Source organism: Botrytis cinerea, chromosome 8 (assembly GCF_000143535.2).
Source record: "Botrytis cinerea B05.10 chromosome 8, complete sequence".
Taxonomy (NCBI): domain Eukaryota; kingdom Fungi; phylum Ascomycota; class Leotiomycetes; order Helotiales; family Sclerotiniaceae; genus Botrytis; species Botrytis cinerea.
In genome coordinates this window covers 1908863-1935756 of record NC_037317.1, presented here as the reverse complement: position 1 = coordinate 1935756, position 26894 = coordinate 1908863, and the positions used below count along the sequence as shown (strand labels likewise).

Here is a 26894-nt window from a genome sequence, read left to right as displayed (position 1 = left end):
ATTTGGTCAGGTAGGTAGCTACCGGGTGACTTTCTCTGAAGATGGATGTTTATATATTCTGGAATTTTTACATCTTGAGTTGTCAACGTCGTTGTTTGAGAGGATAATAAATATATCTTTATTAATAATATATTTGTATTCTTCTTTTCGGAAAAGTATCAACTCAGCGGATAACATTTGTCTTTCCCATCCATCGCTCGTGTGGGATTTCATTACCTCCAATTTGTCAATATCGAATATTCGTCTGATATATATATTGCATTGTCCACTTATCATATCAATCTACAACTACGGCTACAACTCCAACTCCAATTACAAAATCTTACTCATACTATCGCCATTCATCCAATCTCTTCCATAATATCTCAACTCCCATCCCATTGCACCATCCATCATGGCAGCGAAAGTAACCCTCTCCCTCTCCCCGCACCCCTTCCCTTTCCACTTCTACCACAAATCAAACCACAAATCTAACACCCCATAGTACCTCTCCGCCGCCAACGCAGCAGCTCTAGATAAAGATCTCATGTCCCTCGGGGCCTTTTCTCTCGATCAACTAATGGAGTTAGCGGGATTGAGTGTTTCGCAAGTGGGTATGTATATTTTACCATTTACCGTGTGGTTGTTTCCGGGGAAGAAGAGATGTGTGTTGAGAATGTGGCGGTGATGTTGTATTTAGATCTATAAGGAAATGCAGCTACTTGAGGAGATGGATAAGCAGAAAATGCGAGCAGGATATGAAGAGATGAGAATATATTTTCGTATTAGTGTATGAAGTATATGCTCTCTGGACTCTATCACTCTGATCGTCTATTGTCTTGGAACATCCAGCATCTTAGTCAAAAGATGCATCTCTGGAACTAGATACTTCTTTCTCATCCCATCCATCCCATCCATCACATCACACACATTACCCCCCAACTCAATCCAACAAAACAACTAACCACGACCCAATATAAATCAGTATACAAAGTTCATCCTCCATCCAAAGGCAGAAGAATACTCGTCGCATGCGGACCCGGAAACAACGGTACGTAAACCCCCATCCACATCCACATCTCCCTATCTTCTCCCAATCCCCTCGCCCCCCCCCCCAAAAAGCAAAACCTAACACCTCAAAACCAGGAGGCGATGGTCTAGTCGCAGCTCGTCACCTCTGGCACTACGGCTACAAACCCACAATCTACTATCCCAAACAAGGAAAAAACGAACTCTATCAAGTATAAGATGCCCTCCTACCTCTCTTTCTTCTCTAGCCCCATTTTCTTCTTCCATGTAATACACGACGCAGATGTCTCCAGATCTATATTCATTTTAGCTATGGGATATGCATATATTAACTTGTTGTAGCGTCTCTCGACCCAACTCCGTAATCTCTCAATCCCGTTTACCGAGGATTTCTCCGAGGCTCTGAAAGAATCTGATCACATCGTCGATGCTATATTCGGTATTTCTCTCTCCTCTTCCTCTTCCTCTCCCCGCAGTACAAAACTCGCAGCCCCCCTCACCATCATACACACCTCGCTAACCCCAACCCTCCCCCTCCCCAGGCTTCTCCTTCTCCGGCAGCATCCGCGACCCCTTCCCCTCCATAATCCACGCTCTAGAAACCACTTCCCTCCCCATAACATCCATCGACGCGCCCTCATCCTGGGACATCGCCCATGGTCCTCCGTCTTCCGGCCCCGGAGCAAACTTCATGCCTCAGTATCTGATTAGTTTAACTGCGCCAAAGCCTTTGGTGAGGTTCTTCAAGGGAAGACATTTTTTGGGTGGGAGGTATGGGATTTCTTTTCTTTTCCCCGCCCTCCTTTTTGTTGCGATTATGTTACTTTCACCGATTTGCTTAATTGGAGATAAATGCATGTACACCCGGACAGAGACTGAGAAACTAACATCGTCATCTAGATTTGTAACTCCAGAAATTTCTGAAAAATACAATCTTCAACTCCCAGAGTACGAAGGGGTAGATCAAATTGTTGAGATGCCTGTTCCGGAAGAGGAAAAGTTATGATGAATTAGATATTGAAATATGAATGCACAATTGGGAGTATCAGTAGCAGAAACTATGACTTTGATAAAATTCAATATATTTTGTTGTTTATTCTTGTATGCATTTTAAAACTCATCTACTAATCATAATATACATCAATTCGTAAGGATCATCTCGAACGCATGATTGATATTTGTGTTGAATCATTATTCGGGCTGCGTGACACATGATTAGTTTTTAAGATCCAACAAAAGGTAAGCAAAGATTCCAACATACCTCTTCAAATAGCACAAGTACAGTACCCGCTTTACAGATATCCTATTCACACACAATTCATTAGCATATGTTCCTTAAATCCATCCATGAATTCAAAATCAATAGAGACAGAAAACGAAGAATAGCAACTCACCCCTTCCTTATGCACCAACTTAGCCACGACTCCTTTCTGTGGACTTCGGATCACCGTTTCCATCTTCATACTCTCAATCCTACACATTCAACACATTAGCATCATCTCACAAATTTGCAACTCAAAGAGATACTCACACGACCAACGCCTGTCCCTCCTCCACCTCTTCTCCCTCTCCAACCTCATTTCTCAATACCTTACATGGCATCGGCGCCACCACACTATTTCTCACATCCTTCAATCCCAATGCCTTCTCATACCACCCCGGCGTTGCTAATTGTAATTGTATTTGTTTACCCTGTTGAAAGAGTGTAATTTTATCATCTTGTCTGATTAATGTGCTTTCAATTCGAGTGTGAGGGAAAAAAGTTGAGATGGTGGGGGACTTTGGCTCGCTAACAATGTTTGCGTATGATTTTTCGACATTGGGTCCTTTTACTGTGATGTTGTATAAATTGCGGTCAGATTGATCAATGGTTACGTGGTAGATCTCCGGCTTTTCGCTTGATGGTTGAACGATAGGTTTTGTGAAGCTAAATTCGCGTTGTACATGAGAGTTGAAACCAATTGCCTCGCCGTGAGGACCTTGGATTGATTTGGAATTCGCGGCAGAAAGCTCTTGGGACAAGATACCAAGAGCAGCTTGGGCAAATGCTTCAGGCTCAATGGTCTCATTTATGAAGAGCTCATCGTGGTGCTTTTGTATGTATCCAGTCTCAACATCACCTCGGATGAATGCGGGACTCTTGCAAATCTTTTTCAAAAATTCAATATTGGTACTTAGACCAACCACCTCATAATCTTGCAAAGCTGCGTGAAGTTTTCGTATAGCCACTTCTCTTGTCGGACCACTCACGATAAGTTTTGCAATCATGCCATCGTAGTTTGATGAGACTGTATCTCCTTGAACAAAACCCGCATCTATTCGAACGCTTTCCGATAGTTTAGGGGTTCGTAAATGAACGAGCTTTCCAGAATCAGGCATGAAATTTTGATCTGGGTTCTCTGCATAAATTCGTGCTTCGAGAGCCCATCCACGTTCGGATATTCTTTGAGCTATCGTATCTTGATCAAGTGGTAATGGTTCACCAGCTGCAACTTTGAATTGCCATGATACGAGATCTTCTCCAGTGATTTCTTCGGTTACAGGATGTTCGACCTGCAATCTAGTGTTCATTTCCATGAAGAAAAACTCATTAGTATCGTTGTCGAATATAACTATAATTTTCGTTAGCTGTGAGACACAAAGAATGGAAATGATTCTCACATTCTACTGTCCCAGCACCCTCATATCCCACAGCAAGTGCAGCAGCACGAGCTTTCTCCCAGAGATCCTGTCTAATATTTTCCGCTAAATTTGGTGCTGGTGCTTCTTCCAAAATCTTTTGATGTCTTCTTTGTAAACTACAATCTCTCTCCCCCAAAGCAACGGCATTTCCATGTTTATCGGCGAAAACTTGTACCTCAATATGTCTTGGTGTAGCAATATATTTCTCAACCAACATGACATCATCACCAAAAGAATTTCGTCCTTCACTCTTCGCACTCTCTAATTTCTCAAGAAACTCTCTTTCAGTCTGTGCAATACGCATACCCTTTCCACCACCGCCCTTCACAGCCTTCACCATAACTGGAAAGCCGATCTTCTTCGCCTCATTGAGTAGATGTTCAGGTTCTTGATTCTCCCCATGATATCCAGGTATACAAGGTACACCCGCATTGATCATAATATCCTTACTTCTAGATTTATTTCCCATAGCCTCAATAGCTTTCCAAGGTGGTCCAATAAACACCAGCCCCTCTTCAACACAGCGTTTCGCAAACGCCGAATTCTCACTCAAAAATCCATATCCCGGATGTAAAGCCTCACAACCTTGCTCCTTTGCCACAGATATGATTCGTTCGCCATCAAGATACGCATTCGCAGCACCCAGATTCACGGCGAAAGGACTGGAGAGTGCGTGTTGTGAATTGGCATCCGGATCCGTATAGATTGTTGTGCATCGGACACCGAGATCTGAAGCTGTGCGTCCGACTCGCAGAGCAATTTCTCCACGATTGGCTATGAGAACGGACGTAATGGGAGTGATTGCAGGAGTGGTGGCATATCGTCGGGAATAGGAAGGGAGGAGAGCTCGAGCTAGAACTCGAGATCTGGCTGTTGAATGCATTTGAACATCAATTTCAAAGAATAGTCTCTGGATTTTATCAATTGTAAGTTGGGCTTTTGGAGTGCAAAAGTTGTGATCGAAGGGAGAAACGTTGATTGTAAGAGAAAATTGTTTGTTTAATTCCTTAACATTTATTCACGAAGTAACTTGAGTTATTGAATTGATGGCCGATGGAAAGCGTTCTAATGCGGGGCCGAGCATCAGCCGAATCATATCTGGGGTAGAAGAAAAACCAGCTAAACCCAAGCTAGAATCTCCATAAAAGTTCATCAAACTCGTGCCGTGCCGAGCGAGACCATCCTTTTTCTAACCTCACTCCGCAATAGTCGCCCAGCGATTAAACTTATTTAGTACTTAGTACTTAATACTTAAAAGGGCGGAGTGGATGGAGAGCGATAATGACTAACAAGTCTTGTCAACTATCTTGACGTTTCAACCTAACCAGGGAGCCGCTTTGTCTAATTCCTGCTCATTTCACGATATCATAATACCTAGGTAATCTGCTAAGTCGAGCTATCTAAACCATTTCTTTGGTAAGTTGGCAGCGGAAACACAAAACCCCACTGTGTATACAACGCATCGACGGTTCTCTTGATATGAAGTATTTCATCACTATTTCGAACCTTATATTCCAGTCTCTCCAGCGACTAGATAATCCAAGGAGTAGATGACAAGACGCTCTAACGTGGTTAGTTCTCCTTCTAACACCATATTTCCCTCTGGCTATTCATCCCAAAATACCGATCATCAAAGCAAACTCCAACCCAGCATACTTTCCCTCTCACCCCATCACCACACCACCACCAACTCTAAATTTCATCCGCCATTCCACCAGACCAAAAAAACAAAACCTACTCCGCCCACCTGTCAAAGATACCCCCAAGAACTGCCCCTTTATTCAAACGCTTAACCCGGGCCATCTTAGCGCAGTTAATCAAATAAACAGTTGAAAGAACTGGTGGTGTGTTCGAGAATCGCAGTCAATGCCTTCATATCGAGGAATGCAACTGGAAATCACCTTCATATCGGAGGAGTTTGCCTCTGGAAGGGGCTTTGCCATTTGAGATAGAAACCTGGTGGGAAATAAATTCACCGGGTCATATTGACTGCGGTAACTATATGTTGATCTAGTACAACCTCAGATTACTTTGTTGATGGCATGAACACCAAATAATAAGTACTCAATTTCCTTGCTCGTCTAGAAATCTTTGGCAGAGTCAAGGGACAAGGTAAAAATATTTATCTGGAAATGGGATAGACTTGAACATGACTGAAAGAGCGCCCCTTGTTAAGTTTTAGTTGTCATTTTGTTCCCTAATTCGGTACCGGAATAAACTCGCTCAAGATCCAAACAACATCCTTTCACTCACCATCCCAGTCCATTCCCCGGGGGATATCTCTCCGGCATCACTTACATACCTATCCGAAAACCACGCCATCTTCTCCCTCCAACCCATCCTCAAATCTAAACATCAAATCACTCCTCATCGTATACTTAATCCCACTCACCACATCATCTCCACTGTGCAACAATCTCCTATGCTGAAAGATTAGCACCCTCCCCACCTTCGGATCGACATCTAATCTCTCCTTCATATCCTTCGAATGGAATGTCGTAGCCCCTCCTCTGAGCATCTCCGAATCTTTTGGAAATTTAGGTGTATCAGGATCTTTCTCGAGCTCTTGCGCTGAATCATTAAGGTAAAGATGAATTGTAAAGAAAGAACGTTCGCTGCCATCTGGGTTCCCATAAGCGCCGTCGACATGTTCTATTTTTGCGTTAGATAATGATTTCCTATCTCCAGAAAACCGGGCCAAAAAAAGGAAACAAACCTCTGAAATACTGTCCAGCACCATATCTCAAAAATCTCATGCGCTCATTAATTCCCTGTTCAGTGCCCACCCATCTCTCACCACTCCTAAGTCCCAAACTAGCCAACCCTTCCCATTTCTTGCCCTCAAGCACCCCTATATCTTCTTTGATACCCTTCCCTTGAAGAACTCTCTTCCAAAGACGTGATACCACTTCCTTTTCATCCCAGATAATTCGATCAGAATTCCTATATTCCGTAGAGAGAAATTCATATCCCACACCTGCATTTACCATTGCGGGAGTCCACCCATTATTTTCAGGTCCTTTGAGTTCATTTTCGTTCTTATTCTCATGCCCATCTCCATCAGCATCTCCCCCACCCACCAAATTCCCATGCCCCCCCTTACTCATCTCCGCCAACTTAACCAGCTCCCTGCACTCCTCTCTACTCAACACCCCATCCAGCACCACCGCATACGCACCCCTATACTCCCCCAACACCGTCTTCTCAAACTCAATCCTCTCCACTGTGATGCTCTCCTCCGGGTTCTCCAGCGGTTGCAAAAAGTCCTCCGGCAGATCAACCGGAAGAGATGTATAATTCGTCTTGACCACGTCGTAACCTCTTCTCCCATTTCCACTCTTCGCTTTCCGTTCTTTGATCGTTTGTTCTTTCGGGTTGCTGTTTTGGGAAGAGTTTGTGAGGCGCGAGGCTGTGCTTTTTAATTCCGAAAGGAACGACATTGTGAGTTTAGTTGTGATATTCGCAGGTGCAATATATTATTTATTCTTAAGAGAGAGGCACCTTTCATAAATAGAGGTCAAGGAGGGAAGTATGGTAATGTTTAGAATCGAAGTAGAATAAGAAAGCATAAAGTACTTGAAGCTTTCCATAAGACTACATTACATTTTGTAGTGGCTGTAATCGAGTCATCCAGGAGGTTGTTGCCTACCAGTAGCATCTTACTGTGAGAACACAGCCACCATCTGTACAAGGCTTAGCGTCCCAAGGCTGACTCCATGCCCAAGCGACCCCTGCTAAGCGGGGATATATTGACATCATCATTCAAAGAACACATATGAACGAAGTAACAGTGTATAATTGAGGGAATTATTATTATATTTCTAGTACTTTGGATAGAAGACATGAGGAACAACAACATATTGACTGCTGACACTGAATGAAAATTCACTTATCTGTTATATCACTAGCACTCGCTCTCAGAACAATGTAAAATTTCAGTGAGATGAAAAATTGGGAGGAAGAGATATATTATCAACCCAGGTCTAGCTATACTGTGCATGTACAATAAAGTAGGTTCAAAAACTGTGGCATATTGATTAATAACATCTTGTCTGCCTCTTCCACCCATTGGTCCATCCCTTGAAGTATTCGTCGGAGAGGAGTGATGCAATGAAGATGAAACACTTGAAGGTATCTGATGCTTGATGCTAATTCGTAAGGATCTCTGATGGAGCGTTTTATTTGAAGTTGAATGCTTATGCTGATGTAAACGAGAAGATGAATGGGGGGTTTTTGGCTTTGCCTCACACCAGGCCGCGCAAAGAAAATATGGGGAATATCGTTATGTAAACGTAGTGAATGATTCGGACTGACGAATAGTAGAGCTATCGCCAATATAGAGTCCCAGGCGAACCGTCATCAAGTCACAATTCGACCATCGCTACTTCTTCCAGGATTTCCATCGATGCGCCTGCCTTGATCAGTCTGTAAGACTTCAGTTGGGCGAAAAGATGAAGAAGTTGTGGGAGAGGCGGGTTGATCTTGGGCGTACTCTTGATCATACTCATCGTCTGGATAGTCTTCACTTTGAGTTCCTTGACTATGGTTCTGATCGGCTGGATTGCCTTGCTGAGAGTTTTGATGTTGATTTTGGCGATCCTGTGGAATTGACTTTGCTGCAGCCTTGCTACCCTTCTTTCCCTTTCGCCCTTTCGTCTTTGCCTTCTCAAGTAATCTTTTCCTCTCTGCTTCCTGCTTCCTAATGCGCCTGTCCTTTCTTTCATACTGCCTAATCAATGCCATGGGTAATTCGCCAAAGATACTCTCATATTCGCAAAACTCGCAAATCCAAATATCTTCAGGATTAGGAGGATGAGTTATGTTCTGATATTCTTGTTGTTGACGACGCTGGCGAGCAGCGATTTGATATTCTTTGCTCGCTCGACGTCGGGTTCTTTTTGGGGGTGCGGCTTGAGGCACATTTTGCTTCTGCGCATGCGCCGATTGTTGAGACTTTGTCTGCATGTTTGAGCTCATTTGTGCTCCATGCGTCATCATTGACCTCGCAGCAGGATTTTGATGCATATTTGTATTTGTTGATCCAGGCCAAGGTACTGGTGCCGGTACTTGAGAATCGCAAGTAAAAGTGAATTGAGTAGAAGTAGGGGTGGGTTTCTTCGATGCCTGTTGTTGCAACAAACTGATATTTTCTTGACCCCTCGATGGAGTTATTGGAGGTTCTTTCTCGGCGTTCGCAATTGCAGTTGAGATAATCCCTGCATTCTCGTCTTTGCAATCGTCATCAGTAAAAATTTAGCATAGTCTGAATTTTTGAGAGGGGAAAAACTTACTAGGTATGGGCCACTGGGGTTGTCGTTGTTTGGAATTGCGGCCATTGCCCCAGTTACCCGAAACGTCGGATAAAGTTCTCAAGGGACTTCTGCCATTACGATTTCGGCCATATCTACCTCTTCCAGGACCCGACAAACCTTGAGATGCCGAGCCACCAGCATGATAGTATCCTGCACCGTTGACATCCTCCTCATCTGGACCAGATATTCCCATTCCTGCTAAATCATTTGAGAGATGAACTCCATTGATATTTGAGTCTCCGGGTGTAGGAATCTTGCGTTTCTTTTTATTATTTGTATTCTCGAATGAGTCATAGCCATCTGCAGAAGAAGCAGCTGAGCCAGGAGGGTGAGGATTCGGATGTTTGGAATCGGGCTTTTGAACGTAGCGGTAGGAACGACCCGAGTTATCAACTGATTGCCTTGGGTAGAGTCGCGTAGTACGGAAAACCTCCTCCTCTTCACTCTCTGGATCTTCTCCATTCCGCCGCGGGATGTAATTTTGATCAACATTATCTACCTGCGGACGTTCACTTGGATGTGAAGCCTCTACCAGAGCGCTTGCCGCAACCTCGTCTCGGACATTATATGGATAGTAGAATAGCGGAGTTTGAGTTTTAGGTGCGGGCGGGTATTTGATTGATTCGGCGACATTAGGAGAGAGGCGTTCACGGAGACTTCTTTTGGGCAGAGGTCTGATGGGACGTTCTGGATGTGCCGGCGATACAACTTCTGGAGACATAGCTCGTGATGATTCGGACGGAGAGTAGCCTAACAAGCATTCAAATACAGAGATCAGCCAATGTAATATACACGAGACAAAGCCCACCATGATTCCCGTGGTCATAAGAAAAAGTGTGGTCGTTTGCTGCTGCCAAATTGATAGTTAAAAGTGGCGGAATCAATAATAAGAGGTGCCACGCTATGAGAATTTCATACTTGTGTTCATCACCGAGAAAGAGGACATTACATGCCAACTACCTCCCAGACTAAATTTGCGCTCTTCTGAAGGTTCGCGTATGGCAGAAATATGTCTGTTCTCTTCGATTTGAGAGACAGTATTAACTTTTGGGTGGTTTTCCTTGAACTTTCCTTTCCTACAGTAAACAACAAACACATCAGCCAGGAATCTCGCATACAGAATAGGGAAGTAATGACATGTAATTTGTCATCCCTATTCCCAAACCAAAACCCTGAAATGCCAGCCATCTCAAGAGACTGAACATAATTCTGCCCCCTTTTTTTAATGACTGAGGAGGAAATCCGTATAGAGTTGCATACTTTGGTTGTTTTAATTGCAAATGCTCAGCAATGGTTTCGAGAGGGGGAAGCCCTAGGAAGATTTATTGACGACTTTGACGACTTTGAACCCCACGGACAACAGAATAGTACGAGAGTCTGTGTTTATCTCCCTTATCCAACATAACCCATTTGAAAAATCGAGTGACGGTACGAACAAGGAATATTCAAAATGGGAGGAAGGGATTCCGAATTCCGAAGATTGGATTCACTGGTAGCAAGTGACTCTGGGGCGAGATGGAAATTATTTTGTCAATAACGACTTTATTTATTAGTCGTTTCCTTTCTAGCAAATTGGTTACGTTCATTGAACCGAAGATGTTGATGCCCTCCAAGTGCGTTAGCTAAGATTCGATGGCTAAACTTAAATAGGAAAGGTGTGGAACCAAATACCAAATGATTTAGAAATCACGTTGATGAATGTGGGAAAGTGAAGGGGGAGACGTTAATGCTGGTACCTGGGTGCCCGCAATGCGTGATGGGAGATTTCATTGGCACCGCAGTGATCGATCATTTATCCATCTATCCCTCTCGACCTGCCGAGATGCTCTCCATCGAAACTACAGCTGCTTGCTAGATCGACAGCATTTGATGTGAGTGGCAGCACGCACTAGGTCGTCGGTACTCAACGGTATTGATGGAAGAAAGTCAATTGCTACCATATGACATAACCTACTGTCTAGGGCCTGCTGAACGCCTTTTGATTGATGTCATGTAAAGCGCGTATTATTAATGCGTGCCTAGGGAGGGAGCATATATTGCGTATATTGCGTATATTGTACCTACCGCCTATTATGTGATTATGTGCCTGGCACAGCGTCGATACGATACCGTGCTCGAGTTGTATGACTCCGTACGATGCAGATCTGGGTACTAATTAAGTACTTCGCTTGTGATAAGTATATCGATAGAAAAGTTCAATGGTTACTAGATGCACTATCAATCGCCCGAGCCACCCTGCCATATCTACGTTTACAGTCGATTTAGTCAAGCGTCACCTGAAAATCCCGCTGATTTACGGATGTGTATATATATCCCATCTACATTATATCCGTATCCCTATCTATTCCTATCTATTGATGGGGGCACGCCCCAAAACCCCCAGAGCTCGCCGCGCTCGAAGATAGGTTGTATATCTTTCCCGCCTTTCCACATCATAGTCTGCCTCCACGGCAGTGGCCCCCAGAGGGCCAGCGGAGCGTCATCTGATCAATCGACGGTAGCAAGCTTTCCTGAGATATTTCCATCCCCAACACCTTCAACCTCCTCCCCTCCGCCTCCTCCTCCAGATCACATATCCAGAACACCAGGCCTACATTGAAAGTGTAAATCGTGCAGTGGCTGGTCATCTGGTGGATGGTGCGGCAGGTCCATGTAAGTTGTCATTGGCTCACACTCCGCTCTATATAAAAGAAAAAAAGAGGAGAGAAGAACCAATTGCGTTTAGCAGCCATCAAATATTAACAAGGAAATATGGACATGATATTCTCATTGGCCAGTAATTCCCCATTAGTCACTCCAAAGCATACTTTCGCTCTTCACATTTTCCGAACGGAATTTGGCCTATGCCTACCTATATGCCTAACCACAATATTCATTAGGGAATTTGGCGGGGACGAAAGGGCAGCTTTGAATTTAGTAAATTATTTCCTTTCGCTCTTCCTCACTCCTCACTCTCTTCACACCCGCAGTCATGATTACACCAGGAAACTTTACCCACCTTCCTATTTATCAGATCGCATATCTTCGGGTTCCAATTTGGTTCTCTAAGCTCTAATCGACACTCAATCGTTTTCCCAAACTCACTTTGCCGTCCTTTTCATTTCGGTTTGCTCTTGGGTTTGGCTTGGGAAGACTGGAATTAAAAGCTTCTCAACGGAGCAGGAGGAGCACTTCAATTACGATCTCAATTCACACATTACACATTACACATTACATACACTCTCGAGATTTACCAGAATATTAATCCATTTCGCACACACGCCATCTCGAATTCGATATTACCTTTGTACTATTATAATCATTGGGAATGGATACTACTAGGCGTTCGTCAAGGGCCGCTCGAGGCAGTCAACCTTCTCAAACTAATTCACACCATTCTTCAGCTTCTTCGAATTCTTCTAGTCGCGCAGAGAGATCTACTCGCTCAAATAATAAAGTCGAATCTCCACGAAAGTCGACTCCAGCTGCCTCACTTTCCTCGGACTCTCCTGACGACCCAATCACGGCCGAAGATAGTTCCTCGACACGTCGAAAGCGAGGTCGAGTTGATGGAGGTGACAAGATACAAAAAGGACAATTAGTTGATGAAGACACAGTCATTGGTGCAGACGAGGGAGGCGATGACGATGAAGCTGTTCGATGCATCTGCGGCTACGATGAATATCCTGGACCGCCACAGCTCGAGGACGACGATAACAAGAATAATATAAAAGATGGAATTGAGGAGCCAGTCATAACAGCAGCGGATTTTACAGAAGATTTGGCTGGATTTTTCTTGCAATGCGACGTTTGCAAAGTCTGGCAACACGGCGGATGCGTTGGAATCGTGAACGAAGATACGAGTCCCGAAGAATACTTTTGCGAACAATGCCGTAAAGAACTTCACAGAATTCGTTCGGCGTCAAATGGGTGAGTCCTTTTTTTTCGCATCAATCACATATACCCCCATTCGAGAGATTCACTCGAAGTGTCAGCATCCACGCGAGACCGTGGCGCAGATCGAAGTCTCACAAGATTGATTTCTTTAATTGCGCAAGAACCTTAAACAAATGATCCCAACCCATGAAAACATCGATGATAATTCTGACACAATGGATCGCAGGCAACGCTACTCTTTATACCTACCCCTTCACCCGAATCTTTCCAGAACAACCTCTCGAGCGGCTTCATTTTCCAAAGATGGCACAAGATCACCAAAAGGTGGCAAGAATGGTCGACCCAGCTCCAGCTCTGCAAGCACAAAGAGGCGCTCAACCATGAATAGTAGAGATGCTGCGTACTTTGAAGCCGCCGAAGAAGAAGCACTCCGAAAAGCCATAGCGGCTAGTGTCGCAGATATCCCAGAAAGTATTGATGGCCGGAGTCGCAAAGCAAAAAGAAGTCGGAGTGACAGCGAAGAGTAAGTGAGAGTCATTCTATTGGTGCAGCTTGTTCTAATTACTCTTAGTAGCAAACACGACGGACCCAAAAGACAACGGACGGACTCGGCTTCTCCTACTCCTGAAGATGATGAGAAACCACAAGAGGCACCACACTCGCAAGCAGAATCCGAAGACAGCACAATCGTGGGGAATGGTCGATTCGGGGCAGCTAAGAAGATAAGGGGAGCAGCAGCTAAAAACCATAGAGAAAAGGAATTGAGGGAGGAACGAGAAAGGTCGAGGCTGGAAGCCGCAAATAAAAGAAAAGGTCGAGCCGAACGGCGAAGAATTGAAGGTCAGTACACTCAAATACATTATGACGTAGCAATAACTCACAATCGCCTAGATTCAGAGCCTATTGAAGAGACCCCGCCGGCAATAAAACCTCCAAGTAAGAACCCCGAGGTATCCGCACAACCTCCAGATCCACCTCCAGTGTCACAAACGATAGCGCCAGATACACCTCCTCCAGTTCTGCCGCCAGTTTCGCATAAGAAGGGTGGCAGACCTCCCAATCCTCGAAAGGGTAAATCGGGCAAGAATCAATACACTAGGGAAAAGGACGATAACAATGTTCAATCTCCAAATCGATCTCAATCTCGAGATATTCCACGTACAGACGATAATGTACAGACAATTACTAGTAGAGCTTCACACAATGAGAGCAAGACTAGTAAGGCAAAGAACAGCGTAGGAAGCAAAGTTAGTATGGCTGAGATGAGGAAACGTGCTACAAATATCCTCGATTTCATATCACGGACTCAAATTGAATTGGCTGCAGACCCGTCAATACTTCCAAGTGGCAGTGGAGTAGAGAAATCTATTCGGGGGCTGGTCGAAGAAACTCTCCCTATGATACAACTTAATGGCGCAAATGGAAAACAGGTGGCTCGAGGCGAAAGTGAATCACCAAAGGAATTTAAGGATTTAACGTGTCTGGAAATGATGGACATTCTTACTAGGCAATTAGTCAAATGGCAAAAGGAGTATGCATGAAATCTGGCGGGTCAACGAATGTGGGTTTTTATATTACTGGTTTTGGGGTTGGAGTTTGTATGTATATCATGGGTTTCGAATGGCTACACGGCGCCTAGAGGCATATTGATTCTATACCCTACTTCATGGCTACGTTAGTTAATGGCATTGACATATTCTCAACTTAGACTATGCAAGCTGAATGCAATTGTGATAAGATTTGCGTGATTCGGCTAATCAATCAGTCATCTGAGGACAGTGGCTTGTTGCTGCACGACTCATGACTCAGTCTGCGGTATTTTCATCTGAAAAGGCGTACCCGAACTTACATGTGACAAGTTGCGACTGGGCCGAAGAATAGACAAAATTCAGCTGAGGTCCCCGCTCCAGTACAACCATGTACAGACAACTCCCCGAATTATACAAATAGATAGAACAGGTTAGGACAGTTACCATATTAGTATGTGTGAGCGAACTGTATGCGAGCACAAAGGGAATCCCTTATATATTTATGGCCATCCCGTCCTTTTAGTTGCACCTCCTTATTGTCTCGTTGTCTTTTATACATTGTATATTGGTAGATGACACCGAGTAAATTGACAGTATCTCATAACTCGCTAGATTCTCTATTGAAAATGGATCTCAAGATGGACTTTGAAATCGAGGGAAAAGTAGCCATCGTCACCGGCGCCGGCTCAGGTACACTCCTCCCTCCTAACCCCCACCTGATTCCCGCCCTCTCATATAACATCTCCAGGTATCAATCTCGCATTCGCAACGCTCCTCCTCTCAAAAGGTTGCAACGTCGTAATAGCCGACCTCTCTCTCCAACCCGCCGCAACCGAACTCCTCACCACCTACACCAGCCCCTCCCTTCCCACCCACACCTCCACTTCCCCAGATTCCTCATCCCCCCGTACCCCCGCACCCCCACAATGTCTCTACCACCCCACCGATGTCACATCCTGGCCTGCGCTCACCTCCCTCTTCGATTTCACCCTCTCCCATTTCCCCACAGGAATAGACATCCTCGTCCCCGGCGCCGGACTCTTCGACCCCCTCATCTCCAACTTCTACAACCCCCCCGGAACCCCCCTCTCCCAAGACACGCATCATCTTCGCTCTCCTCCGCCCCTCTCGCAAGGCCCCACGGAAACCCATCCAACCCCCCCTCCTCCTAAAATCAACCGCTTCCCAGGCTCCTTCCACACCCTAAACGTAAACGTCACCCACCCCATCCGTCTCACGCAAATGGGAGTCGAGTATTGGACTTCGTCAAAGCGAAGCGGAAGAGTAGTTTGCCTGGGGAGCGTAGCCGGTCAAATAGGCGTCATGGAAACCCCGCTGTATAACGCGAGCAAATTTGCGATTACGGGGTTTGTGAGGAGTCTCGCGGGCTTGGAGGAGTTGGGGATTCGGGTGACGGCTATTGCGCCGGCGCTTGTGCAGGTGAGGCTTCTTATTCTCTTTCTTCGTATCCTTTGGTTTGGTTTGGTTTGGTTTGTTTTCTTGTTTTAGGTGAGGAGGGAGGGGATTTTCTCGGATCGAGATAGAATGGCGATGAGTAGACTATATTGACTTTTTCAAAGACTCCAATCTGGTCTCATCAACCCGATAAAATGGCCATGTTGACCTCGGGTCAAAAATGGATTGCTCGGGAAACAGTCGCAGAAGCCATGTTGGAATTACTTACTCGGGAAGACTATGTAGGCGGGACAATTTTAGAAGTTAGTGGATGTGGGACTAGGGTTGTGAAGATGATTGGGGTTAGTATTATTTCAATTCGTGTTGTATTTTGGGGGCTAGAGGGAAAATGGCGAGAAGGAGTGCGAGAGGCGGTGATGTATGTGTTTATGAGGAGATTGATACTAATTTGTGTGGATGTAGGATGAAGGACCGACGTTTGAACCGGGGTATATGATTGGGAATTTAGAGGGGTATAAGGAGGAGATTTATCACAAGCTGAGGGAGGGGAAGATGGGGATGTGACGGTTTGTGATTTCCAGGCGTTGGGCCAGAGGACAGCGATGACCACGACAGGACAGAGAAAGTAAACCGAGAATGTTGCATTTGTGTAAATGGAGACTGGCTTCAACAGCTAGCTCTTGTTACTGTACTAGACAAGACTTCATATTAAGTATATCCATATGGAGTTGATAATCGATGAAAATAAGAGCTCTAATCATTGCTGCGGTATACTACATATGACACGAAGCCCATCGCTATGCTCAATCTAACAAACATACCCCCTCTTTAGGCACTAAAACCACTATATTCTTTGTTGAAAGCTCTTCCTATCACCACTTTTCTGACTTCAGTAGTTCCAGCACCGATTTCATAGAGCTTTGCATCGCGCAGTAATCTCGAAGCAGGCATTTCCTCAACATAACCCATGCCCCCCAACAACTGTATACAATCCAATGAGACTTCTGTGGCTCGCTCAGCAGCATACATAATAGCTCCAGCACAGTCTTGTGTCCTGATGTTTCCTGTTTCATCGACAGTCCTTGCTGTATCATATGTATAAGCTCTCGAAGCTTGTAGCTTTGTATACATATCTGCAAGCTTTCCTTGAACCAGCTGATTATGTGCGATAGGTTGGCCGAATTGTTTGCGTTGATGTGTGAATGGAAGTGCAACATCCAAAGCAGCTTGCATGATGCCTAATGGCCCAGCACTTAAAACTAATCTCTCAATGTCAAGTCCTTCCATCAGTACCTTGACTCCTCTATTGACCTCACCCAAGATATTTTCTTCGGGCACAAATACTCCCTCAAAAACTAGTTCTCCAGTGTTGCTTCCTCTCATACCCATCTTATCCAATTTTCTCGCACAACTGAACCCTTTGAATCCTTTTTCGACTAAGAAGGCAGTAATTCCCTTTGAGCCCTTCTCGGGCTCAGTCTTCGCATAAACCACAATAACATCTGCATCTGGTCCATTGGTAATCCACATCTTCGTCCCATCCAATACATATCCACCATCTACCTTCTTCGCTGTCGTTCTCATACTGACAACATCACTCCCTGCGCCACTCTCACTCATAGCCAATGCACCAATCTTACTCCCATCTATCAGCCCCGGCATATACTTCATCTTCTGGTCCTGATTACCATTCAATTGTAATTGATTGACACACAGTTGTGAATGTGCAGCGTAACTCAACCCAATACTGCCCGAAGCACGAGATATCTCTTCCATGACAATACAATGTGCTTGATAACCCATAGCCAATCCACCCACATCTTCAGATGCAGTTATGCCAAGGAACCCTGCATCGCCGAATTTTTGCCACATGGAATTGGGAAATGAATTCGATTTATCAGTCTCAGATGCGAGGGTTTCGGGAATTTCTCGTCGTGTGAATTCTTGAACTCGTTCGCGAAGCTCGAGGAGATCGGAGGAGGTTGGTGGCTCGAAACCAGCTGGGTGTTTGGATGATGCATTACGTCGACGGATTGTGGATATAGGGACTGAAGGTTTGATGTGGAGATGAGATATAGGTCGGGTGGTGAGGGATCGAAGACATTTTATTGAGGAAGCCATTTTTGTTCTGTGAAAATGTTGTAAGAATTGAGAGAGTGTGCTTCCTACATTGTTTAGGTTTTGTAGATGTGCACAATAATTATAAGCCCTTCCTAGCTAGCTTGGACCGTGGTTTTCCGGGGAAACGCGGGGCCGCATCTAGCCGTCGAGCCTATTCCCGCTTCGTCTTTTGAGATCTTGTCTCAGAACAAATGTTTAAATGTCCATGTTGATATCTCACTTTTTTGCTGTCACTATAGCATAACTTCTATCACAATGGCTTCACTCAGAGCATCCAGAATTCTACCCAATCTCTCTAGGAAATCTTTACGACCAATATATCACAAAGCAACCTCCATTCCTATTCGAACAATTGCTACTTATTGTCCTCCAACCCAAGCAAAAGCCATCTCCGTTCTTCCGACAAATGTCGATACATCTTCAGAGGAATACACTCAAAATGAGTCTCAAATGAAACCTCTTCTCGATCACCTCTCTACTCTCACCGCCAAAATACATCAAGGTGGTCCTCCCAAAGCACGTGAAAAGCATATTGCACGCAAAAAGATGCTTCCTAGAGATCGTATCACTGCACTCATAGATCCAGGTACTTCATTCTTGGAATTGAGTGCATTGGCAGGTCATGAGCTTTATCCTGAGGCGGATGTACCTGCTGGTGGAATTATCACAGGGGTGGGTGTTATTGAAGGGGTAACGTGTATGGTGGTTGCAAATGATAGCACCGTGAAAGGAGGAACGTATTATCCAATTACTGTGAAGAAACATTTGAGAGCACAAGAGATTGCGAAGGAAAACAATTTACCGTGAGTTTTCGTTCAATTGATGCCAAAAAAATAATTAGATACTAATATTTTACAGTTGTGTCTATCTGGTAGATTCAGGTGGAGCCAATCTTCCACATCAGGCAGATGTCTTCCCAGATCGAGAGCATTTTGGTCGAATTTTTTTCAATCAAGCAAGAATGAGTTCGATTGGAATTCCACAAATAGCTGTGGTCATGGGCCCTTGCACAGCAGGTGGCGCCTATGTTCCCGCTATGTCTGATGAGAGTATCATCGTAGGTGAACAAGGTCATATTTTCCTAGCTGGTCCACCTCTAGTAAAAGCCGCAACTGGAGAAGTTGTAACAGCTGAAGAACTAGGAGGTGGAAATATGCACAGCTCAGTGTCTGGAGTAACAGACTATCTTGCTGTCGATGATGCTCATGCCATAGTCCTTGCCCGCCGGTCTGTTAGCAATCTTAATTGGCCCACCAAATCATTTCCACCCTCAGAATCCTACACTGAACCCCTCTATTCTCCCGAAGAGCTTACTGGAATTGCTACAACTAATCACCGTAAACCTCTCCCCATCCATGAGGTTATCGCTCGTATTGTTGATGGAAGCGTCTTTTCCGAGTTCAAACGCGACTATGGCTCCACTCTGGTGACAGGTTTTGCCCATATCTACGGTCACAAAGTCGGTATTATAGCCAATAACGGTATTCTCTTCTCTGCCTCCTCTCTCAAAGGCGCGCATTTCATTGAGCTCTGCACTCAACGCAAAATTCCTCTCATTTTCCTGCAAAATATCAGCGGATTCATGGTAGGTACTGATGCTGAACGTGAGGGTATTGCGAAAAATGGTGCAAAATTAGTTACCGCAGTTGCCTGTGCCAATGTACCTAAGTTTACCGTTGTGGTTGGTGCTAGTAATGGTGCTGGTAATTATGGTATGTGTGGTCGGGCATATAGTCCTCGATTCTTATGGATGTGGCCCAATGCACGGATTGGAGTAATGGGAAGTGAACAATTGACGGCTGTCATGGAGACTGTTGGAAAGGCCGTTGATCCAGAGCTCAGAGACAGGATTGATAGAGAGAGTGAGGCGGTTTTCTCAAGTGCTAGATTATGGGTATGTTGTCTTCGGTAAAACAAAATGGAATTGAGGTGACTAACAAGCTATCTAGGATGATGGAGTTATTCCGCCAAGTCATACGAGAAGGGTTTTAGGTTTGAGTTTGATGGCTGCATTGGGTGGGAAGAATGAACCGGTAGATACCAAATTCGGCGTCTTCAGAATGTAAAATAGTACTCCGGGATGATAGATTATATATGACTTACGTGCTCTACATGCTCGGCTAGACTGTTCTTTTAGGATCCAGTATTTATATTACAGTTACAGGCACAGATTCCATTCCCAAGAAGATAAACATTAACTAACTGTGACTGCCATAAATACACAATACCTACTAATCAACAACCTCAGGTATGCTCGATTTTAGTTTCAAACTCTGTTATTGTCGAAAAACTACTCTGATGTAGCAGCTAATTAGGCTTGCTCAGTTAATTTCTTTACAAATTTATACCGGATTAGTAGATCAAAAGTGTTCAGTATATCAATTTTGCTCAAAACTCCGGTATTGGTAGGTAGAAAATTTTATTAGATTAGGAAATTCTTCTAATATATTTAAGTTTTCGTTATATCTTAGCTCGATATAGTCAAGTTGTATCATAATATCTTTAACATTCATATAGTTAGTATTACTAGTAGTAAAAGTTGTAGGGTTTTGAAATTCCGCTACCAAGGTGTGCTTACGGAACTTATGCACCTGTTGCTGGCTCAAATACATATAAGGTTAGGTCTCTCCGTGGATGTTATCATTATCTAGTACTTAACTGATAAATGTCCACATTCTGACTGAATCAACAACATTCTTGTTACATTCATCTGATATACTATTACAAATTTATTTGCTCTATCACACGCTCTATTAAATATCTAAAAACGTTACTCTTGTTATAAGTTCGAGAGTTTGTCAATAATTTTCAATTGAATTCATATTTAGTAACCCTCCCATCTTCCAACACAGAAGGAGAACTACGCCAGGGCTTAATACTAATACAGCAAGGTCCACATTATCACTGAAAATCGAGTGGTAGCTTCGGACGGCTGTTTTCGTGCTTTTTGATACGCTCAATCATGTATCACAGTTGCTTTATCTGTGGTGTGCTTTTAGCTCCTGAATATGACTTTTTTCATGAATGGTGTAAAAATATTCGTGCTCGTAAGTTACACTGCAAACGAAAAAATTGACATAGTAACATCAGCTGTGTTGTAGTGTGTTGGTTTGAGGGTCAACTAGTCCTCAGTGACCAAGGTCGTGTAAGGCGTGGCAATAAGCCTTTCTTGCTCCGTGTTCTTGGAGTCACTCGATTGTTTAGTGGACCAAGATTAGATGAAAAAGAGGGCACTTGCTACCCATTTCACACAGCTTGTTGGACAATAATCGAAGAGATAGCTCCAGGGAACTTTTTTGTTGACAATGGCATCGAAGTCCTGTTCAAGATATTTGAAGGCTGTCATTACAATACCCATAATGGTATTCTAAGCTGGGGGCACAACTATTATCTCGAGGATATCTTGGGGGCTTTAGACAAACAAGAACGAAGTCTAATCCAACACCCCATAGCTGACTACCCGCGTTTGTCTCAAGCGAGGTCGCGTGCTGTTCCTATTCCTCAACTAGACCCCTACCAGGGGATCGATATCGCTGAGCTACGGTTCCGTTTAGCTGATTCTCCCAGTTCATGGTTCTCACAGGACCCGTCATTTTCCAATTTGGAAAATCTCAAATTTACCCCTTCCATCTTGGATCCGCGGCCAGACGACGAACATCAAGCGCATTGTCAGTCAGATTTAGTTGTAAATCGTGCAGGAAACTCGGCCACCTCAGCAGAAAGTTTACCTCTCGACTTCCAAAAAGATGCCACATTCCCTCCCTATTCTAGACTTTCATCGTTACCGAATGAATTAATTCATTTTATTATGTGCAAGCTCTCATTTGACGATACCTTAAATTTGCTACACGCTTATAAACTAGGCATTGCTTTTTTACCGTCAACATTTTGGGAGTCCAGATTTCGAGTCCATAACGAATTCGGCTTTGCACGAGTGATTTGTTTCCCTGATTATACCTGGAAAGAATGGTTTTTTGGGGTTAATTCTGAGATGAGCTCTGATCATGGGATGGGGCTCATAAACCGCAAGCGAATTTGGAAACTGGGGATTGAGATGGTCGATCTGATGCAAATCATTCAAGGGCCTGGGCGACTCTTACATGGTGACACTATTGCAGATGTGCCAAGTCAATGGCACGGCTCTACTGTGAGTTGTTTGGCGTTGGAAAAGGACCAAAAGGGGTGTAAACAAGTCACACAGAGGTCTGTAAATTGGGGGGAAACGAATTTCGAATCACGGATTTGTACTGTGACACCATCGTATGTGGATATTTTGGAGCGGCAGCTGGTCTCGGGCCTCACATTTACATTTCGTGATAGCCAATGTGTGAACATAGGCTACATTGTAGGACAACGTAATCACCTGATAGCTTCAACCACACCTAAGACCCTATGGCTGGTTGCTAGTTCGTTGGGCATTGAAACAATTGGAACTGATATCTATCCACATCAATTTCTTGATGACAAAGATGGGCTTGCAGTGAGCAAGTGGAGTCTAGAACATCTTATGGGTATTTCTGTTGGTCTTGATGTAAGATAAGTATACAATCCAAACATAGACCAGTCACTTAATATCCATAGGCTCTTCGAATTGTTAGAATTTGGCCAAACTTCAAGAAAGAAGAGGCTGGTCTGGATAGCGTTCTCTGGACGCATCCATACCCATCAACTATACCTTCGATGCTGGATGATGACATTGTCGCTCTGCACGAGTTACAAAATAATTCATTCACTCCAGCATCAACCCTATATATCAAACCAGAGAATGGCAATCTTATCGCAATCAAAGTATATTCTCCGCTAGGGCTCTGCGCTGGTATTAGGGGTATTGAATTTATCTACGATACAGGCATACGAAGCACGTGGGGTTCTGATTATGATACTGCTTCACTTTCGTTTTTCCTCTGTGACACTGAACATGTTGTCAGAATCAAGGTTTATAAGATCAACTCTGTAGTTTACCATTTGCAAGTAAGTATATCTAAAGATGGGTAGTGAGTACATGCTTATCCAGAAGTTTAGTTCATCACAGATCTCGACCGGACAAGCGAACTCATGCCCCCAGCACCAATGAAGTCAGGAGTTTCTTTCGATTGCGTTGAATATAGTACTTTGGAAAACGGATATATAGTTGGCTTTTGTGGTTGTTTCGTAGTATGTTGCTTATCCAAAGAATACTGACCATTAGCTAATTATGGTTGCAGAAATCCGAGCAGCAATTAAACTGTTTCGGGATTATATCATCCACAAATGTGGCGGCGTCTTCGAAATCAATTTGGGTCTCCCCAGTGGATCGAGATGGCTTTGAAGCCTTATCTCTAGAAGAGACTCTCGGTGGTATCGGGGTCCATGGCGAGTTCGGACGTCGATTGCTGCTAGACAAGAGGCTTCAATCAATTAGAGTTTCCAAGACCACAGTTCCGACAAGATACTGTCACGCCGAACAAGTCACTGGTCTTCTTTTTCTTTCAGTTGATAGCAGCTATCCTGAGCTACTCGGGCAACTGACTGAAATGGGCGAGACGTATCATTTCGAAGTGAATGAGTGGATCATGGACCTGGAAATTATCACCATTAAACCATTTACATTCAACGGGTGGCGTCATGGGCCAGCACAGGTCAAAAGAATAATTATCGTCACAAATCAAAGGAGGATTGAGTTAGGACCCGAGATTGTACAAACTGTTCATGATATCTCAAATACACAATTGCACAAGCGAAGAGTATCGGAGATCACTTGGGAATTTAACGCTATGTACGATCGGGTACGATGGGCTTATGAAGAAGAATGAATTGGGTAAACTAATCATCATATTGTCGTATTCATCCATGTTCATATCTTCTCTCGATCATCTTGCATCACTTACTTCCCCTTATAACCTTACTCAATCTATTAGTGTTGTACATTTATTCACCCTCTTAACGGGTGCGGTGGGCAACATCCTCATTAGAATATCAAATCTACTGGTATACGTATCTCGAATACAATCATTAGCGTTAAGAGAATATAGATTCTGAAACGGTTTAATGCTGAATATCTTGCTAACCATGCAGCCGTGATGGAGGAGAACAATCTACCTTTTGACAAACGTTCCATGGGTGAGACAGAGGAGCTTGGTGTACTTGTAGTAACCATTTAAAGATACACAGACGCCATTACTTAAAAGTTCAAGTGATTAGTCTAGGCAGAAAAAACTAATACTAGCACTCATGAGTAAGAATAGCGAAAATCTTCGAGACTTTATTTGAGCGACAGGAACAATGCTAACCTCACCGACCACGTGTTACCTTTCCAGTGGAATCGTCTCAAAGTTAAAACTTCCTTCATCCTTCCAATTTTCAACATCATTATCGCCTATTGGCTACTAGGAAAAGACACTCGATTGTTTTGATGGCCTGACATTGCATCCGGCGTACCCGTCGGTTTGTTCCATTCAGTTTTGTGTTAGTGTTTTGAGACCGAAATCCTTCGGTTACGCCTAAAGGAAGGACTTTAGGGTAACCTTGAGTATAAGCTCGAACTGTGCCGTCACAATACTACCGCGAATCTATTTATCGACACTGGTCATTTAATAGCTGGCCATGATTATCCTCAAAGGCCTTATTTGACGCCAGACCATTTCAAAATACCTGGATTGACCGCGCTCAAATCATGCCCTGGAAATTGTCGACTCCAAAACGGCATACATGAATTCGATGAATAATAAAATCCAATGAGAATAAAAATGTGCTTCTCCATGAATTCCAGATAAAAAACCGACAATGTTAAAACGGATGACGGGAGTCATGGGACATGTTATCCCAACGACGTCACATCAGAAAAGCATAAACTCATCCTCACGAAAAACAATCAATGCAAAATCAAATACCTCATAGGATTCGATTTTGAACGTGGCTAGGAAAGTTCGATAGCCGCGCGAGACATAATTTGTTCTAGAAATAAAAACGAACAATACAATGAAACAACACTATTCGAGGAGAAATCCTTTGTTGGTTTACAACTTCCTTTTTAGTGAAGGATTTCAAGTGAAGCGAAAATGCTTCAACATTACTTTCTGGGGGTTTAGACGTTTCAATAAGAAAAAGGTCGATAATACGACCTGTTGGGGGCGGGACCCGCCTAAAATTGAGACCGCAAAGGGCGCCTAGCAATTTTTGGAATAAGGATTTCGTCAATGGCGTAGTAATTTCTTTGACATGGGTTTTTAGAGGAAAAGCTTCTTTTCATAGAGTAACAGTACATTTTAGATGCAGGTACAAATGTTACTGTTACAAGCTTCATGGCTCAGTCATTTGATCCTCCTGCTTTCCTGCTATCGTCGTTCTCAAGCTGAAAGTCTATAAATCTGAAGATTCCCCTACATGAAATTAAGCTTTTTCCATACAATCCACAGTAATCAAAGAATATCATTGACCAGTTTCAATCAAATTACTTTCTGTTAACAAAAGTTTCATTCCACAAACCTAACACAAAACCAATCATGCAATTCCCAAGCACCATCACACTCTTCTCACTCCTCGCTACTACGGTACTTGCTGATCTTGGATCAGTAATTGCTGATGGAACCTCTATTGGAGGAAAGGCTTCTGGCGCCGTAAATACTATCACATCAGACTATGCCCAGGCTCAGGCTACTCAAGACGCCCTTTCCACAGCAATATCCTCTCTAGCCTCTATCACTTCCATAGAAGCTACAGCCACTGGCTCTGCACTATCTTCCCTCTCATCCGAAGCATCGTCCCTCTCTGAAGCTGTCTCTTCGATCTCCAAATCGCTTTCCAAATCCATCTCCCAGGCTTCTACATCCAATGCCGCATCATTGAGCTCCCAATCTAAGATTGCGACATCTGCCCAAGCACAGGCTACGAGTATCAGCGCTGAGATCAGTAGCTTGGAAAGTGTGGCAACTACAGCTACAGGCGAGGCCCAGACTAAGGCTTTGGAGAGTGCTAGTAGCTTAAGCTCGAAACTTGCAAGCGTCAGTAGTGTCGCTAGTGCCGCGGCTAGTGCTACTGCGGCTTCCGGAGATTCCCCAGAGAAGTATGTCCCAGTTTGGGGAGCGATGGTTGTTGGAGCTATGGGATTGTTGATCTAGGATTTCGATTTTTCTGTGAGATATCGAGAGTGTTTTAGATAGTGGTTGCAATCTACTCTGGATTTTGTGGGGAAGAAGATTAAATATATGCGAAGTACTTTCTGAAGGTTTAGATCAACCGATCATCTCCCTAGTTAATCATTCTTCTTTTTTATGTGGCTTATTTGTTATATGGTTGTGGTTAGAAAAATATGTTGCGGTTGCTCTAGTATTAGTTTGGAGAGCCAGCCCTCTTAGTCTCACTTACTTTCCATGTATTGTCAGCTACACACAATACCCAATAATATACACAATTGCAACTTTAACAATTATATTGAAATTACGCTGAATTATTCTACAACTAGCAGTTTGTTATTCGATGATAGTTTAAGAACACTCGAAATTCGCATAATTCATTCGTTCTAGTCATTCCGCAATGTTTCTCAATAGCCAATTATTTTGTTTTTATAGTTAGGATTCCATTGTACAAAGATTAACTATGTGCCAATATTTATTTCGCAGAGTCATAAAATCATTGGATCTCGAGACAACAGTCCGTCTAGTTACACCAAAACTACTATGAGCATTGCTTAAAACGATCTGTACACTTGGTTATCCCCCACAAGCGAAGAATTGACAACTGGTATACGCTAACTGCGGTCCGAGTATTCCTACACATGATGGAGGCTCTGGGAATCGATCCAATTGCCTTCACTTTGGAATATCCTTTAAACCAATGTCTAATTATTGAACAACTAGGGATGCAAAAAGAAAAGACCTGAGCATGATACATATCTGCAAAGAAAGAACACGATCGACTCGAAAAGCTACATAATTATTGGAACATCGTAAACCTGGAGTCCGTACCTCGACAA

The 26894-nt window shown here is 43.7% G+C and overlaps 10 protein-coding genes across 12 annotated transcripts; 6 read left to right on the top strand and 4 right to left on the bottom strand.

Moving 5' to 3' along the window:
- The first annotated feature begins 60 nt into the window (after positions 1-60).
- On the top strand, positions 61-2080 carry BCIN_08g05110 (hypothetical protein). Its single transcript, XM_024694698.1, has 7 exons — positions 61-406; positions 485-593; positions 965-1030; positions 1126-1220; positions 1351-1447; positions 1551-1779; positions 1909-2080. The coding sequence occupies exons 1-7, from the start codon at positions 395-397 to the stop codon at positions 2012-2014; spliced, it is 714 nt and encodes a 237-aa protein (XP_024550490.1). The 5' UTR covers positions 61-394; the 3' UTR covers positions 2015-2080.
- Positions 2081-2095: 15 nt separating this feature from the next.
- Positions 2096-4712, bottom strand: BCIN_08g05100 (hypothetical protein). Its single transcript, XM_024694697.1, has 5 exons — positions 3670-4712; positions 2540-3620; positions 2403-2481; positions 2270-2311; positions 2096-2208 (listed from the first exon to the last, which is right to left on the bottom strand). The coding sequence occupies exons 1-5, from the start codon at positions 4571-4573 to the stop codon at positions 2200-2202; spliced, it is 2115 nt and encodes a 704-aa protein (XP_024550489.1). The 5' UTR covers positions 4574-4712; the 3' UTR covers positions 2096-2199.
- A 1132-nt stretch (positions 4713-5844) lies between these two features.
- BCIN_08g05090 (hypothetical protein) lies at positions 5845-7322 on the bottom strand. Its single transcript, XM_001552341.2, has 2 exons — positions 6407-7322; positions 5845-6342 (listed from the first exon to the last, which is right to left on the bottom strand). The coding sequence occupies exons 1-2, from the start codon at positions 7128-7130 to the stop codon at positions 5993-5995; spliced, it is 1074 nt and encodes a 357-aa protein (XP_001552391.2). The 5' UTR covers positions 7131-7322; the 3' UTR covers positions 5845-5992.
- A 144-nt stretch (positions 7323-7466) lies between these two features.
- On the bottom strand, positions 7467-10567 carry BCIN_08g05080 (hypothetical protein). Of its 2 annotated transcripts, none has more exons than XM_024694695.1 (4): positions 10140-10567; positions 9921-10078; positions 8982-9752; positions 7467-8918 (listed from the first exon to the last, which is right to left on the bottom strand). In XM_024694695.1, exons 1-4 carry the CDS (start codon positions 10205-10207, stop codon positions 8050-8052), a joined length of 1866 nt encoding a protein of 621 aa, XP_024550487.1. In that variant the 5' UTR covers positions 10208-10567; the 3' UTR covers positions 7467-8049. The 2 variants fall into 2 exon arrangements, with proteins under 2 accessions (XP_024550487.1, XP_024550488.1); XM_024694696.1 differs by having other exon boundaries at positions 10263-10567.
- A 662-nt stretch (positions 10568-11229) lies between these two features.
- Bccti6 lies at positions 11230-14580 on the top strand. Of its 2 annotated transcripts, none has more exons than XM_024694693.1 (4): positions 11230-12911; positions 13105-13401; positions 13453-13718; positions 13770-14580. In XM_024694693.1, the coding sequence occupies exons 1-4, from the start codon at positions 12310-12312 to the stop codon at positions 14417-14419; spliced, it is 1815 nt and encodes a 604-aa protein (XP_024550486.1). In that variant the 5' UTR covers positions 11230-12309; the 3' UTR covers positions 14420-14580. The 2 variants fall into 2 exon arrangements, with proteins under 2 accessions (XP_024550486.1, XP_024550485.1); XM_024694694.1 differs by having other exon boundaries at positions 13450-13718.
- Positions 14581-14772: 192 nt separating this feature from the next.
- On the top strand, positions 14773-16544 carry BCIN_08g05060 (hypothetical protein). Its single transcript, XM_024694692.1, has 4 exons — positions 14773-15097; positions 15156-15847; positions 15988-16164; positions 16286-16544. Exons 1-4 carry the CDS (start codon positions 14980-14982, stop codon positions 16385-16387), a joined length of 1089 nt encoding a protein of 362 aa, XP_024550484.1. The 5' UTR covers positions 14773-14979; the 3' UTR covers positions 16388-16544.
- An 18-nt stretch (positions 16545-16562) lies between these two features.
- BCIN_08g05050 (hypothetical protein) lies at positions 16563-18016 on the bottom strand. Its single transcript, XM_001552337.2, has one exon. The coding sequence runs from the start codon at positions 17942-17944 to the stop codon at positions 16652-16654; it is 1293 nt and encodes a 430-aa protein (XP_001552387.1). The 5' UTR covers positions 17945-18016; the 3' UTR covers positions 16563-16651.
- Positions 18017-18129: 113 nt separating this feature from the next.
- On the top strand, positions 18130-20120 carry BCIN_08g05040 (hypothetical protein). The gene is made up of 3 exons (XM_001552336.2): positions 18130-18747; positions 18803-19838; positions 19894-20120. Exons 1-3 carry the CDS (start codon positions 18200-18202, stop codon positions 20008-20010), a joined length of 1701 nt encoding a protein of 566 aa, XP_001552386.1. The 5' UTR covers positions 18130-18199; the 3' UTR covers positions 20011-20120.
- A 502-nt stretch (positions 20121-20622) lies between these two features.
- BCIN_08g05030 (hypothetical protein) lies at positions 20623-24132 on the top strand. Its single transcript, XM_024694691.1, has 5 exons — positions 20623-20991; positions 21046-22475; positions 22526-22915; positions 22967-23098; positions 23149-24132. Exons 1-5 carry the CDS (start codon positions 20907-20909, stop codon positions 23734-23736), a joined length of 2625 nt encoding a protein of 874 aa, XP_024550483.1. The 5' UTR covers positions 20623-20906; the 3' UTR covers positions 23737-24132.
- Positions 24133-25308: 1176 nt separating this feature from the next.
- Positions 25309-26338, top strand: BCIN_08g05020 (hypothetical protein). Its single transcript, XM_001552333.2, has one exon. It carries the CDS (start codon positions 25426-25428, stop codon positions 26038-26040), a length of 615 nt encoding a protein of 204 aa, XP_001552383.1. The 5' UTR covers positions 25309-25425; the 3' UTR covers positions 26041-26338.
- The last annotated feature ends 556 nt before the right edge of the window (positions 26339-26894 follow it).